Raw genomic sequence first — 16,099 nt, 5'->3', positions numbered from 1 at the left:
GTGGCGCGCGGCGGTGACGTATCTGCGCGGGCGGCCCCGGGGCGGTGGCGGTGGGCGGGGCCGGGGTCGCGCGCAGGCGCACGTGGTCTGTCGGGCGGGGCGCGCGGAGCTGCCGGTACCCTCGCGCCCGCCCGCGGCCGCCGCGCGCCATGAACTGGCTCTTCCCGCTCGCCAAGGGCGGCGCCTCCGCGGGCCCCGCGCCGCCCGCGCGCACCGGGCTCCAGCAGCAGCGGCAGCGCCAGCTCGAGTCCCTGCGCGCCGCGCACGCCTCGTGAGTGCCCGCCGAGCGCGCGGGCCGGGCCGGGGGGGCCGCGCGGGGTGACCCGGCCAGGGCTCGGGGTCTTGTGGGGGTCCTGCGGGGGCCGCGCCGTGTCGGGACCGGGCCTTGTGTCCCCGCAGGCGCACCCGGGGACCTGGCTGCGCCCCGTCCCCGCCCGGCGAGGCCCGGCTGGTCTCCGCGGCCGTGCGGGTGAACAGGACACCCGCGCCGGCCGAGCCCCTGGGCCGCAGGGTCCCGCCGGCCGGAGCGCCGTGTCCCCCCGGGGGACAGCCGGGCTGGACTGTGCGGTGTCGGGGCCGGCCGGAAGGAGGCACCGGGAAACAGAAAGCCGAGTTGTCTATCGGGACTGCGGGAAGGCGCCCCCGCCGGCAAGCCGTGGGGCCTGGGCCGGGCAGCAGGCGCAGGTCGCCGTGCCCGCTCCCACCGGGCACTGACCAGAGAGCCAGTGAAACGGTGTGATGGGCTGAGGGCTGCAAAGCGGTGCAGACTGCACATGTCGGGATAAAAGCTCTCTGGAAGCTGCTTGTGAGAGAGTCGTTTAAAAGTTGAGGCAGAGAGTACCAAGGAGTTGAACGTCACTGTGGTCTGTAAGCAGTGGTATAGCAGCCCTACAGGATGTACCAACTATTTATTGTTAGCTTCTTAATAACTGGTTGTTCCTTAAAAACTGATTTTGTTTTGGTGCTCAACACAGGCCGGTTGTTTTTATTCCTCTTCGACATCCACACTTCTGAAACCAAGGCATTTTCTGTTTCTGAGGTACTCCCTCTTGGCATACTGCCCTCCATTTCTCCTAGGCTTTTAAAACTACTCACATTTTAAAAGGAGATCCACAATTCATAAATTTCAAGTTATATTTTCAGTGAAGTAAGCATTCTACAGACATACAGCTTTCTAAGATGTCTGTAGAACTGGAATGATATATGCCTCCAAAACAACCAAGAAAGAGGAAGGATAATGTTTTCCTAGGAGTGGAAGAGATACTGTATTTCCAATTAAATAACTGCAGATAACTCACCATCCTAATATTTTGTCAATGTTCTAAGTACTGTTGCTTGCATAAGCTTAATTCTGTTCAGAGACAGTTTTGCAAATATTTTTGAGACAGCTCACTTTGCTAAGGAGCTGTCTCTGTGGGCATGCAGCAGCTTAGTGAACTTTTTTATGTAGCAGGGAGATAAGCTCATCCCGAGTTAAGTCCCCAAAAAGGTGATCAGCGTTTGTCAGTGAGCTTGCTGAACTCGTTTGTTACTTGTTTGTGCAGGCACCAGCACAAGTACAGGCAGAGAGGGAAGAGACCCTGCAGCTAGGAATTGAGATGCGGAGTAGAGACATGGTAGCTGCCCAAATGTAACTACAGCCCTGTAAACCAGCCTACCTGATCTCTCTTAAGAGTAATAAAATAATTAAAACCCCAAAATTACGCAAAGTTAGGAAAGTGTACAGTTTTCATAAGAGATACTTATTACTGAGCAAATCTGAGTAACAGTGCCTCAAATTGTGTGCTTTTAAAACGGTGTGTGAACTCATGCAAGTTTTCTAAAGTTCAAAGTTTGTTTTTTGTGCGTGCTCATGGACTCCAGCAGCACAGATCTATAGGATAGGAATATGCATTAAGCATTGCAACAGCATTGTTTCCTGAGCAGTGATTAAATAAATGTCATTCTAGGGTTTGCTTTGTCTGATGTGTACTTTATTGTTAATTTTTGAGTATACTCGCTGCTCCTCACCGAAATGCTCAAAGTTCTTGTCATGGTGTAGGTAACTAAGTTAGTCGAGTTTGGTTTGTATTGTCTTAGATCATAAAAGCTCAGGTATGTGTGATCTTAATTTCATTAAAGCAGCTAGACTGCTTTTTCAGGGTCCCTCACAGGTTAGGAGCTTGAAATAAAGTCTTTGCATTTAAAAATAATTTTCTTACGTTTGCTGTTGTTCTAGCCAAAGTTAAGAATGTGTCCTTTTTCCAGTGTACCCATTCCCACTTGGGGAAGGGAGAGCTAAGTTTATCAGTTCAAGGTTTTCCAAAAGCAAGGGAAGTTATAACCCTTTGATCAGCTCAATATTATTCTGGCTTTCTTGTTTCTCCCTGTCCTCATCTTCCTCCCCAGTTTCTGTAGGTTGTGCATGTGAGTGGAGCATAATTACAGACCCTTCTCCAAAGGATTTTGCAGCAGGCTGTTAAAAAGTGTGACATGATTACAGGGCGGAATGTATGTGAGAGGTTCCAGGGAGAATCCTTCAGTTCAGAATGAGGAGGTGCCAATTTTGGTGTGTGGTGTAACATGCTAGAGCCCTTGATTTGAATTCTCTTGTGATGAAGATACTATATATTTTGTTCAAACAACACGTGATTTCACAGGGAAAGAGCAGATACTGAGTTGACTATGAGAGGAATAAGATTTGGCTGCAGAAAGCAAGGTTCATAGCTAAGTTCCTACCTTACTCCATTTGTTCCCCAAGCTCTGAAAGCTAGAGTCTGAAATTCTGTGTCCAAGTAATGCTTTGGAAGGACACAAAACACTCCTAGCACTACTCCTAACACGCATTTGCAAGTAATGGGGTTTTTTTGAGGAAGTAATTGTATGGAGCGATCTGGCAGTGAATGGAGGGGCATTTCTGAAATTGGCTTAAAAGGCTCTTTCTGGGGACACCCATCTGCCATTTTTTCCCACTGGAGCTGTGTTACCTCCCTTTATAAGGGAGCCTTAGAGAGGTGAGGGAGAAGAACATTATTAACCAAGTACAGGCAGGAAAAATATATGAATGAGAAGTCAGTCTGCTTTTGAAGTTTGTTTTGATTCAGGCATAAGATGAAGCTAATTTTCTGCCCTCCTCTCTCTCCTAGTCCCAGCTTAGATATGTTTGTGTTGTCTGAAAATTCTGCTTCTGAGCTAAGTCTTCCTCTCCACCTCTTCCTTCCCCACGTTCTATGGAATGCCATCCTTCAAAACAGTCTTGCTGAGTATAGAAATTGTAGAGTGCTTTGAGTATTGAAATACACTTCCTATTAATGCTGCTGCTTTGAAGATTTTCTCAGTAATTTACCTGTTGTAGGAAAAGCACGTTTGGATTCTGTCTTGCAAAATAAATGAGTGCTTTCAGGGAGGCTCCTGGGTCTGGAGTGTAACTGGAGCTTTACATTCTTGCAAGTAGCTTTTCTCCATATTATTCTTGAAAATACTTGTGCAAGTGTATTGAGCTTGGTGCACATGTTAAAAACTACTGTTAAACACCAAACTAACCTATTAAGGAAGAGAGCCTAGTCTTAAAAATATTCTAAATACTGATCTGTAGACAGTATTGTGAAGCCATACTTAGTTGTAAAAACCCTGGTATAAAGCCTTGGCACAGTAATTGTTTAATCAGATAAAATTCAAGATATTTAAAAATGACTGATGTGATGTCTTCAATTAAGCCAGTAAGTGAGAAAAGTAAGTTGAGATTGTTGTCAGAACAGTGAATAGTGTGATTTCTCCTACTGTATTTCCATTGCTTGCCATCATGTATGAGGTTTAAAAGTGGAATTACTGTATTTCACTTTAATCTTAATGTTCAGCATGTCATGCCAGAAGCATATTAGCTTATTCCAGCATTTTCAATTTAGTTCTTAGAGGGCTTTTCAAAACTAAACTAAGTACAAAGATCTGAGGTCATGCTTAGTTTTTTTAGACTTTAAGCTGTTCTATTGATCATGAATTGAATGCTAACCATTTCTTCTTTGACAGCATTGCAGAAATTCAGAAAGATGTGGAATATCGACTGCCGTTCACTGTAAACAACTTGACAATTAATATTAACATGTAAGTATAGTGAGATATCTCTACACACATCTTGAAAATTAAAATTGGTCTCAAAAAAAAAGCAGTAATAGAATGTAAGTGGCTCCCCACTCATAATTAATGTGAGGAACCTGGATTCATATTCATGTTGTAGTGATTGAGTGAAGCTAGTCCTGTACAAGATGCATGCAGAAGCTTAGCTGAGAGCAAACCCATATTTTGCTGTGCTAAGCTGGTAAGATAGCTGATTGCTTTTAGTTGAAGGTAAACCAGGGGAAAACATTTGAGGGTTTCTGATGACTTTGAATCCTCTACAACTGCAAATAAACTTGATTAGTAATTTACTAGTCTGCTGTAACTCCATACTCTTACCCCAGTGAAGATTCTGGATCATAACTTCAGTGATGTATTGTAACGTTGCCTGTGAATTTACTTTGGAGGATACTAAACCTGCGTCCTGAGGTATTCGCTGCGACTGTCCAAGCTCACTTGGCTGTGGCAGATGAACCTCAGGAGCAAAGGGTGAGGCCAGTTCTGCACACGCTGTGCCTCACCTAAAAAATCCACTGTGCAGGCTCGAAGAACACACCCACATAAATGTGGGTAGTGCCCTGCCCAAATCTTTGTTCACAAAGCCTGGCCGTGATGTTGACTTTGGAGGATCCTTTTGCTCTGGCAAATGTTGGTGGAATTCTGTCTACAAGTTTTTTATTACTTTGGCCTGCTGGCTTGGCCTCTTCTTACAGGTTGCACTGCATTGTATTGGTACTAATAACATTGGTATTCAAAAATACTCTTGTTCTGCTACAGCTTTTTCTTTGTCCATGGACATAATTACTCCACTGCTGTACTACAGTTTTGCACAGTAAATGCTTTCTTCAGTTCCATGAAGTCTGGTGTTCCATTCTGGCTTCTACTTTTGTAACTGAACAATCCTATGTGCTTTATTCACTGTATATTTTTCCACCACTGTTGTAGAAAAGTAAGTTTATGTAATTAATAGGACATTTTCTTTGCATAAGAAGCCTTCTTACACAAACTTTATCAAGGGATATAGCTGTAGTAATGATTATTCTTGTATTTGCAGCTTGCTTCCACCTCAGTTTCCTCAGGAAAAACCAGTCATCAGTGTTTTCCCACCTGTGAGACATCATTTAATGGACAAGCAGGGAGTATATGTGACCGGTCCCTTAATAAGTAATGTATGTATAATTTGTAGTTTCACATAGATCTACTGTTAATAGAAGTTTTAATACATGTTACACTATTATTGTTAATAGTTCCTGTAGACAAGTTTAGTACAGATGCTAATCTCTCTCAAACTGTACTTTGGGGACCTGAAAACAAAAACTCAGGTGTTCAGTATACTACTACTATTCTTTTACTGTTACTGAGTTTTAGATATGTGGAATATTCAACTAATTTATGATGGCTTATAAAATAGTTCCTGTCACATTTCTTGTCAGTATCAATAGCACAGTTCTTGTTTCTCTGCAGTGTATTCCAAATAAAGGAGAGGAATGCTTTAAGACTGTTTTGTAACATAGTTCTTTCCAGCCTAATCCTATTAGAACAACATAAGGGTTTTAGCTCGAATATTCAGGATTTTAATTTGCTGTTCTTTCCCCTTTTCTTTGTCAAGAAGAAAATGGTAGTTTTTGAGATGGAGGGGAGGATCTGACTCTTTTGGAATGCAATTAATGCCTTTGTCCTCAAATATTTTATTTTTTGCCCCTCCCCTTTTGTTGTTTTCCCAAAAGTAAGTTGGTAACTAAGGTGAATTTTTTGGTTATCAACAGAAATGTTGCACTTCATTGACTGTCTATTCATAATGGAATATATAAAAGATTTCTAATATCTGTTCAGCTCTGGCTGACTTTATCACTTTATTTGGAGATTATGCATACAGAATTTACATTAGCTGATACATCTGAAATAGCTTCCAGCACTGCCATGTGGGTATAATAAGCAATCAAGCTTAGCATATTTTTGGAGCTGTTTGATTCCAGACATAATTTTTCTTCTACGTTGGGTTTTGTTTTATGCTTTTACCAGTTTACAATGCACTCAGATCTTGGAAAAATTATTCAAAGTTTACTGGATGAATTTTGGAAGAATCCTCCAGTCCTGGCTCCTAGCTCAACATCATTTCCATAGTAAGTTATCTATAAACATGATGAATAGAACTATGTTTATCAATTTTTTAAAAAGAGAGTAAACCAATTATTAGGAGGGCAGGGACAGGAATAATATAGTGGATATATTGGGAGAATTAGATTCCCTGTCCTTGCACAACTTTATGCACATGCTTGATGACATCATTGTTTTGAGAAGAAACACAAGTTTTCATTGAAGTTACTATATCAACTTGCTGATGTAACTTTATATCTGTTTTCTTGAAAAAGAATAAATTTTTACATTATCAGATGAAATCTGGAATTTGCTGTAGATCAGCTGATGATCTGGTGATCACTCGTACTTTTTCATACTCTGTTCTTAATCTCCCAGGCTTAGGGCGGTTTCTGTTGCACAACTATACAACAGAAATTGTGCCATTTAAAGAATTGTATTAAATATGCAAAAGTGGTCTGAAATTCCAACTTTATCACTACAACTATGGTTCTTGTGGCTTACAGTGATACTGGGATTAGAGGCAGCTGCAGTCGTGAATTCTAAAAAAAAATCATTCATGTTATTTAGAAGTAGTTATGTATGTGTTGCCCAACTGTTAAATGCTATACCATAAATAAGAGCTAATGTATGACACAAATACATTTCTCACAACTTTGGGATAGAAACAAGTTATATTTATGCTCTCATAAATCTTTGAGAGGTAGTTTTCTTATAATTAAGAGTGCGTGTATTTGGATGCTCTACAAGAATACAGTTTAATGGAGTTCTGTGTTATATATGCAGTATAAGACAAAAAGACAACATTGGAAGTAACTGAGAACAGAAATGCAAAGTTTATGGTTGTTTGAAAATTCAGTCTTGTAAGTGGTCTAGTAATTATAATTCAAATGATAGGAAATGTGCTGTAAGTAGTTGGTTGCTCATGGTCGTGTTTTTTGTTTGTTTGTAGCGTTTTCAGCAAACCAGCTGGAATGCCTCCTTTTGCACCTCAGGGGTTTCCCTTTCTTCCTCCATACCCAACTCAAGAAACAAACAGAACAGTGTCAGCCATGCCTGCTGGCGAATCAGTTTCTTCAAGCTACTCTGCCGACAAGCCTGCTGCTCCCTCCTGTGGGTTGATTGCTGATCTGCCACTGCCAGTTCCAACAGCAGAAGCCGTGCTGCAGGTCTGTGCTCAGGGTTTTGCTGCCGTGCTGCAGGTCTGTGCTCAGGGTTTTGCTGCCGTGCTGCAGGTCTGTGCTCAGGGTTTTGCTGCCGTGCTGCAGGTCTGTGCTCAGGGTTTTGCTGCCGTGCTGCAGGTCTGTGCTCAGGGTTTTGCTGCCGTGCTGCAGGTCTGTGCTCAGGGTTTTGCTGCCGTGCTGCAGGTCTGTGCTCAGGGTTTTGCTGCCGTGCTGCAGGTCTGTGCTCAGGGTTTTGCTGCCGTGCTGCAGGTCTGTGCTCAGGGTTTTGCTGCCGTGCTGCAGGTCTGTGCTCAGGGTTTTGCTGCCGTGCTGCAGGTCTGTGCTCAGGGTTTTGCTGCCGTGCTGCAGGTCTGTGCTCAGGGTTTTGCTGCCGTGCTGCAGGTCTGTGCTCAGGGTTTTGCTGCCGTGCTGCAGGTCTGTGCTCAGGGTTTTGCTGCCGTGCTGCAGGTCTGTGCTCAGGGTTTTGCTGCCGTGCTGCAGGTCTGTGCTCAGGGTTTTGCTGCCTGAGCTGTCACACATGGAGTATAAGTTCCCTAAAGAGCACATAGGGCATTGCTGCAAAAGTCAAGGAAGCAGTTTGTGAAGCTGCACATTATTGTTTTGCTGGTGTTAGGAAAGCAAAATTGTCATTCTGGCTTTGACAAAGTTTTTTGAAACTTGAAGTCAGAGCAACAAGTTTATCTTTCTGAGTTTCAGTGAAACTAGTGTTACCCTAAATAACTTTGAATATAGCAGAGGAGTTTTTTTGGAGCTGCACTCCCCCCCATAGTGCAGATGTAACTGTTTCTCCAACCATAGGAAATGTTTCTTTCTTTCCTGCCCAGAATCAGGTGAGGACAATGTGCAATCTCAAGCCCTTATATGTAGAGTTTTATCTTTTATGTGTATATCAGACTCCCTCTTGCTGATGAACTCTGGAAGGTTTTTTTTTTAATGTTCTCTACATACTTTTTATGCAAATGTTTAGTGTGCTAGTTTAAAGGCAAACCAGCAGGGGAAATGAACTCACCACAAGAGAGATTATAAGTCAGACCTAAAATTTAATAATAATATTACAATAAAAACACTGACACAAAAGGGAAATTGCTTTCAACTCACAAAAAAACAGCAGTATAACCCAGTGTCCTGGGGCACAAACCCAAGGGGGTTTGTTTGCCCTTGTGCTGAGACCCCTGTGGCTCCCCCAAGTCCAGAGCAAAAGGAAATAAAAAACCTGTTGGTGCAGGCGAGGGCTGTGGTCTGGGCGAGAGCGGGGATCTCCTCCTGTTGAGGTCCTGCTGCTCCTTTGGATCCGACAAGAAGTTTACCGAAGTCTTCTTACCCACCACATATGTACCCTCAGGGAGCACCCAGTCCCTCCCCCTGGGCGGGGACTCACACAATGGGTGATTAACTCTGGAGCCAGGGGGTGTTGAACTGTTGATGGCCCCTTAGCAGCTCCGCCCCCTCAGGCTGAGTGTGAAGGTGATAATGGCTCCCTGGGCAGCTGCTGCTAATGGGCCATTGTCCTTGGGAATGAATAGAGGGGGTAGAATACACAGCTTTGATCACCCCCACACAGTGTCAACTGGTCCCTCCTGCTCAACTAGGACATTTAGTCTTTAATAAAATCTTGTCTTTAGAAACAAAAGTTTTCTTAATCTTTGAAGACACTTTTCTGGCTTTGTGAAATTCAAACTTTCTACATTTTGTGAAGACAAACATTTTTTCCTTGTCTAAAACTTTTTTTTTCTGCGGGATTATAGTTTTAAAAACCATGTGAAAGAGATTAAAATATCAATCTATTTCTCTGTTTTCTCTGAGTTGTACTCTTGTGTATTTCCTTGATCATCCAACTGTTTTCAAACAAAGGACAGGCAAGACAGAATTATTTTCCTCCAAAACTTAGGCATATTTTATGACATGCCTCCCCAAACATCCCTAAGCATTTTGTTGCCATCGTTGAATTGAAATGTCTTTTGCTCAGAGACTAGTACTGCTTCTTACTGTTTTTCCTGCTTTTCTTCTTGCTGGCAAATAGTCATCTCTAGTTTTAGATTAATCGGTTACATATCAAGAAAGTGCTCTTCAAAAATCTACTAAGCATTTCTGAACTTCTACTTAGGTTGGCCAGAATGGATTTACTTACAAGATGCCTGATGTTCCTGATACCTTTCCAGAACTCTCAGAACTAAGGTAAATTTTCAGAAGGTAGTTAAACTTCCCATAGTTACTTAAAGGCAGTTACTACTGCTCTGTATCTGTTTTTTTGTCAGAAGTATGTACATGTTACTGAGATTTTTAGAGAAATTATAGATAGGAGAACTACCAAATACCAAAGTTGTGGAGTCAGAAAGTATGCTAACCTTGTATTCAAACGTGCTGCTTATTTAGGTTTTTCTAATCTACTTGATTCTTTTAATCTAATCTACTTGATTCAACACCAGGAAAAAGAATATTTATTTTTACTTTTCCTAACTGTCAGTGTTCAGCTGTTTTCTGAGGCATTGCCAGGAACGTAATTTCTACTAATACAATAAGCATAACTTCTGAAGGAGAAAATTGTACAGCTTGAGACTGGTCACAAATTATATTCTCTTAAATTTGAAAGGACTGTAGTGCAGGGTAGGAGTGGGCAGTTCCTTGAGCAGCTCAGCACATGAAGGAAGGGCTGGGTTAGACAAATCCAAGTGGTAACTGTGCCAGCTGTCCCAGTGCAAAGCACCTCTACATCTGAATACTTCATATACATATTGCACAAATACTGTCATCATCTCATCACAATTCAAACAAGATTTATTAGCTGTTGTCCCCAGCAATTTGCTCAGATCTAACAAGCCAACCTCCTAGATGAGTTCTCTGGGATAGGATTACAAATTGGCTATTAATTCTGAGGATCTTAAAAATTGGTTTCCTTCAGATCTCACATCTTTATGGTGGTACCATTGTTAAGCAATTGGTAGCTTTGTCCTTTCAAAAAAGAAAAAGAGATTTTGCAAGACAGACTTCAGGGTGTTTTGTTTTCTTTGACACCTTCCAAAGAGCCTGTTGAATGTAGCTAAATCAGCTGTAAGTTCCAGCAGCATCCTTGTTACATAGTAGCAAGGTAGCAGTTTAGCAGGGAAGTGTAATTTGATTGTTTAAACATAGTATTCTAATCAAGCCTGTTCCTTTCAAGAAGAGTGGGTTAAAATTCTGTATTGTGTGTAGATAGCAAGGTTTTGGTAGCCTGGGGGCTTTTTAGGTGGTCTTTCTGAGAATGGGGGGTCAGGGGCTGCCCCTGTGCCAGGCTGGCTTGGCAGCAAACCCACTGCAGGATGGTAGCCAATGGAGGGGACTGTGTTGGAGCAGATACCCACTCTGCAATCCATGGAGGACTCCACATTGGAGCAGGCAGATACGTCCTGAAGGAAACTGCAGACATGGATAACCCAAACTAGAATAGTCTGCCCTGCTGGGAGCTGATGGCAATCTGATCCATGCTGGAGTGAGGCAAAGTGTGAGGAGGGAGGAGCAGCAGAGATGAATGGTGCTGACTGACTACTACATTTGTAATTCCCTCCTGGCCTCAAGAAGCAGGAGGCAGTGGGAGGTAGAGGAGTTGGGAATAAAGGCATGAAGTTGAGCCGGGGAAAAAAGGGAGCAAGGTGTTTTATTTGTGTTTCTTGCTCACCATCCAACTCTTAATATAATTGACAATAAATGCAATAAATGACAATAAATTTTTCTGAGTGTATTTTGCCGTGCGATCTTAATTGGTAAGTGATCTCACTGTCTTTAACTCAAACCCTGAGCTGTTTCCCTATATCCTATTGAGGAAGGGGACTGAGAGAGCAGCTGGGTGGGCATCTGGTAGCTGGACATGGTCAACCAACTATAGTAGCATTAAAAAGCACTTCATAGGAAGTAAGGCTTGAAATGGGAGATACTTTTTGACATGCTATTTTTTAAGCTCACTGCTGCATATAGCAGAGCCCACAATCCAGGAGAAAGGGGAAAACCAACGTGTGGTCAAGTGTCATGTATCTGTAAAATCCCTAAAAATGCCTCAGACTTTTGGCAGACGTCAGTTACTCTACATCTGCTGTTTGCTGTTAGAATTAAATCTACTTTTGTTCTGTTTTAATATAGCATATCACAGCTGACCAGTATGAATGAGCAAGAGGAGGTGTTACTAGAACAGTTTGTGACTCTGCCACAGCTGAAGCAAGTCATTACTGATAGAGATGAGTTAGTGAAAAGCATTGAAGAGCTGGCAAGTAAGATGTCAAAATGTTATCATCTCTGCCTATACTCTGTGAATTGAATCCTTTAAAAAAAAAGTAATAATAGTGACTTTATTTTACAGAAAAAAACTTGTTGCTGGAGCCTAATCTCGAGGCAAAAAGACAGACGGTCTTGGATAAAGTACGTGAACAATAAAATCTTTTTCAGAAATATTACTGGTAATATTTGGTGGTTTTCAAGATGAAAATGTTCTTTTTCTTTTTTCTTCCAGTATGAGCAACTCACACAGATGAAAGCAGCCTTTGAAAAAAAGATGCAAAGACAGCATGAACTTAGTGAGGTATAATTTCTGTATGTTATCCTTTAAGAATAAAATTGAAGTTTTGATTTGTATCTTTAACCATTAAGAATTTTCATTAACTCTTAATTTTGCATGAAATAGATTCACATAAACTATGACAAAAATGGGATGATGGATCAAACAGGTTAAAAGCACAAGAGTGATTTCTGTGGTTGAGTTTTTGTTTTTTAACACTACCATTGAAGCAAAGATGGAATAAGAGAGTGATGTGCATCCGGAGCCGTTAAGTACAATCCTAGGCCAAACCAGTTTTAAGAATAGAATGATCTTTAATGAAGGCTTGTTTAATTAATGGTACTCATTTAACATGAGCTTATAAAACTGTACCAGGTGAAAACAGTTATGACTTTAGAAACTTAAATTCCGTGATTCAATGGATGTGCTTACTTTGGGCAATATATTGTATAATGCTGTCGAACATTGCACAGTCAAAAGCACAAACTGGGTAAAGTTGCTACTTCAGAAAGTAATTTTGAGGCGAATGATTTTAGGTATGTTTACAGGCTTTGTAACTTCCCACAAACCAGTTTCTGCACTGAAATCTTCATTATTCGCAAGACTTAACACCTGAGAATACAACAGTCCATCAAATTAGCATGCACAGTACCTGAATTTCAGAATGTTCCCAAAGTAACAAAATAGGAAATAACAATGAAAATGTTGTGTGACAGCAAACTGAATGATTTCATAGGGGATTTAAGTGTTTCCTCGTTTGAAAATCAGAGTGGTCTGACTCCTAATGCCTCCTTTTCATGTGATGCAAGTTGTCTTTAAAGTGGATGGAGGTAGTTGACCTTGAGAAACCTTCTATTTCTGTAAGAAACCACTTAAGAACAGGACATAATATCCCACAGCTGCATTATCTTTTATTTTTTCTAAGTCAGATTTGCTGATTCGATTGAATGATGGTTAGGAGGCTGAGAGCTGGAGAGTTGCAGCTGAATTTTTCTGCATTTCTCCCATACATGCTGTATCTTCTTGTATTGATGTTTACTGTGCACTACCTGTTATCTCCTGTTCTCTCTCCTTCAACATTCCAGACAAGTCTTTTTACTGGTAGTGTGAGTGAATTTAGTCATCTTTTATTAGAGCAAACTCTCCTTATTTTGTACAAGGTTATTTAACAGGAAATTTCTGATTAAAGTTTTACAGTACATAAGTAAAATGCTTTTCGTGCAGTAGGTGAAGGGTAGGCCAAGTATCTAAAACCTGTAAATACCCTTATTTTGCAGTTCTACCTCTGTACAAACTCCTACTGGATGTGAATCATGTCCTGATTAACTTCCCAAACATATTAGAGGAAAAATAAGGAAATTGTATGCAATAAACAGAAATAATGTTTGAGGTTTATAGGAACAGGAAAATGAAAATAATGGTTTACGTTAGCCCATCTAGTTCTTGAGTAGGTGCTTTTTGCTTTCCTGTCTTCCTCTCCACAGTCATTTCAAGGGTATCTAAAATCTGAACAGTAAGTGCTTTTTTACCTTTCTATACTTCTCAGGTTCACAACTGAGTTTCAAAAGTAGACCCTATTTATTGAAGACACTTGAAACACTAGTTCCACTCAGAAATCATGCTCTCGAGAACCTGTCAGATTTCCAAGCTGGATGCTTTCTACAGTGTAGGGTAAAAGTTGAAAAGCTTTATATATTTGTGAGAATGACTTGTGTATCAAGACCTAAACTAGCACCGCTTTTCTCACATGGAATCCTTTCTAGTTTAACAAGCTGTGCTGTTTCTTGGAGATGAAGCTTCATCTGGTCACTTAGCCTTTTATGTAATAATAACGGTCTATCCACATATTCCATATTTATATAGTCATTTATCTCCTTAAGAATGTAAGTTTTGATGGACAGTTTAATATTACATAAGACTTTTTATTTTATTAGAGTTGCAGTCCAAGTGCCCTGCAAGCCAGACTTAAAGTAGCTGCCCATGAAGCTGAAGAGGAGTCTGACACTATTGCAGAAGATTTCTTAGAAGGCAAAACAGAAATAGATGACTTTCTTAGTAGTTTCATGGAAAAGAGAACGGTATGTAATACACAAATAACTCTAATTTGAGAGATGTATGACACATAGTGAGTAAATTTAGGTCTTAAGAGTTTGAGCAGTCCTGTCATACAGAGCAGTGCTTTAGTAAGCTTTAATAGAGAAAAAAAAGATCCTTAAGTGGCTGCAGTCCATATAGATTATAATCTGCATTCCAGAGGCATGTATTTTTAAGGCAGGAGTGCAAAGGTCTCCTGCATTAGACCCCACTCATGTGTTTTCATGCCACTTTCTTGTATATCCTATACAGATATAGGATATGGTAGCCACATGGTAAATTTCAAGTTTGGAAGGTTGACATAAAATGACATGTTGTATTAAATAACCTTTATGTTTAATTTATTAAACTTCTTAAACTAATTACTGTTTTAATGGCTATCATCAAGTAAGTAACTGAAGTTCAAAAAACACCATTCTTGCTTGTGCTGTGACAGAAGCAACTTGGCAAGTAGTGTACCTTTCTTTAAAGATGTCTAATAAATGCATTTCATAACATTGGAAACAATCCTCTTGTAAACAATTGTGGATGGAATAATGTTATCAATATAGACCATTGTTCAGTCTGAAGAATAGAATGCAAGTAGGTCACAGAGCATTCCTTTTTTTTTAAAGTTCTGCAATGTAGCTAAACAGTTAAAGAGAAACTAGTATGCATTATAAAGGATTGCGTTCTGAATTCAGTCCTGTATGTCTTGTTTTGTAGCTGTGCCACTGCAGACGAGCCAAAGAGGAAAAACTTCAACAGGCAATAGCAATGCACAGCCAATTTCATGCTCCACTATAGGTAAACTTTTTATCTACAATTTCCCTTACAGTTCCACGCTGTATAACTGCAAATGGATTTGTTACAGTGCTTAGTGTTCTATTGATGCTTTCTGTGAAAATCAAGTATGTACTGCATCCGTTGTTATTCGTATTTAAAACATAACATCTGGAGAGAGTTACAGTATCTAATTATGGAAATTTGTCTTTACAGACTTCCTGCAAATTACACCTGCCAAGAGAATGAACGAAAAACCCAGTAAAGCACACTTTTTAATATTTATTATTTGCAAATAAGCATTTCATCTTATATGGTTGTATTTATAGAAGAGATTGTATACAAAGTTGGGATGGTTTTTGTACAAATTAGAATGTCTCTTTATATTCTCATTGTACTCAAGAATCCTTCTATTGCAATCTTTGCATTAATTTCTTGTATTTATTGTTGATAATTCTTATTATATTTAAGTTCCCCGCTGCTATACTCCATTCTTCAGAGATTAAATACCTAAACATGTAATTTTGACTAGCTTTTTACATTTTTATAAAAAACATAATTCATATCTTTTGTATTTTGAACTTTAAACATAGATTTGGCTTGATCTGTTGAAGACTTTGAGATAAGTGTTGATAGGACTTTGGAAACTGAAGAAGTTCTTAATTGAGATTGTCAGTGGATTCATAAGCTGTCTTTTCTTGAAGCCAAAATATTGAAGAACAAGTTTTTTACTTCTAAGTAATAATACAAAACTAAGTGTAGCCTATATTGTGTCTTGGATAAGTAGATTGGGATTAACCAAAGGATGTGTTGGAACAAATTATATTGAAATCAAAACAGAATAAATTATCTCTGTAGATTTGGTATGTTGCTTAGTAGCACTGATGCACTGATTTCAGGAGTGTCTTGGTATCTACCACTGTAATTAAACACAATTTTCATCTAACAGTTTCATTTTCATATTTTTTTCATACTTAAAGTAATAATAATCAGGTCACCTGGCAGTTTCTGTTTTATGCAATATGAATATGTTCATAATGTAAGGAACTCCGAACACTTTACAAAAACTATTTCTGAAGTTCTTTGGAAAATAGTTATTTTTTGCCAATTTTAAGAGAAAAACCAAACTAATGTGGTTGGAGTTGCATAATGTGCTATGTTAAGGCAAGTAATAGAATTCGGAAGTGAGATTTAATTCTGCCCTTTAATCACTGAATCTTAAGTCTGACTTTTTTCGGAGGGGGCTATATCTGATGAGAATGGATAGGACCAAATGCAGTATTCTGTAGGAGGAAAATACAAAACCTAAATACATATGTGCATTTTCTCTCTTGCTCTTGCAATTTTT

The 16,099-nt window shown here is 40.2% G+C and overlaps 1 protein-coding gene across 1 annotated transcript; it reads left to right on the top strand.

Annotated features, from left to right (window-relative positions):
• Positions 1–98: 98 nt before the first annotated feature.
• Positions 99–15,699, top strand: VPS37A (VPS37A subunit of ESCRT-I). Its single transcript, XM_071556417.1, has 12 exons — positions 99–271; positions 4,006–4,080; positions 5,147–5,261; positions 6,115–6,215; positions 7,142–7,358; positions 9,478–9,548; positions 11,484–11,611; positions 11,701–11,759; positions 11,851–11,919; positions 13,830–13,973; positions 14,695–14,775; positions 14,968–15,699. The coding sequence occupies exons 1-11, from the start codon at positions 150–152 to the stop codon at positions 14,773–14,775; spliced, it is 1,182 nt and encodes a 393-aa protein (XP_071412518.1). The 5' UTR covers positions 99–149; the 3' UTR covers positions 14,968–15,699.
• Positions 15,700–16,099: the final 400 nt, after the last annotated feature.

Source organism: Pithys albifrons, chromosome 5 (assembly GCF_047495875.1).
Source record: "Pithys albifrons albifrons isolate INPA30051 chromosome 5, PitAlb_v1, whole genome shotgun sequence".
NCBI classification, from domain to species: domain Eukaryota; kingdom Metazoa; phylum Chordata; class Aves; order Passeriformes; family Thamnophilidae; genus Pithys; species Pithys albifrons.
This window is presented reverse-complemented; position numbering and strand designations above follow the sequence as displayed.

Bases quoted from the DNA above. Each gene is read 5' to 3' on its own strand.
- VPS37A (XM_071556417.1), top strand. From the start codon at position 150: ATGAACTGGCTCTTCCCGCTCGCCAAGGGCGGCGCCTCCGCGGGCCCC. The intron at 11,612-11,700 runs GTAAGATGTCAA...TTTATTTTACAG, and splicing joins AAGCATTGAAGAGCTGGCAA to AAAAAAACTTGTTGCTGGAG. The intron at 11,920-13,829 runs GTATAATTTCTG...TTATTTTATTAG, and splicing joins GACAGCATGAACTTAGTGAG to AGTTGCAGTCCAAGTGCCCT.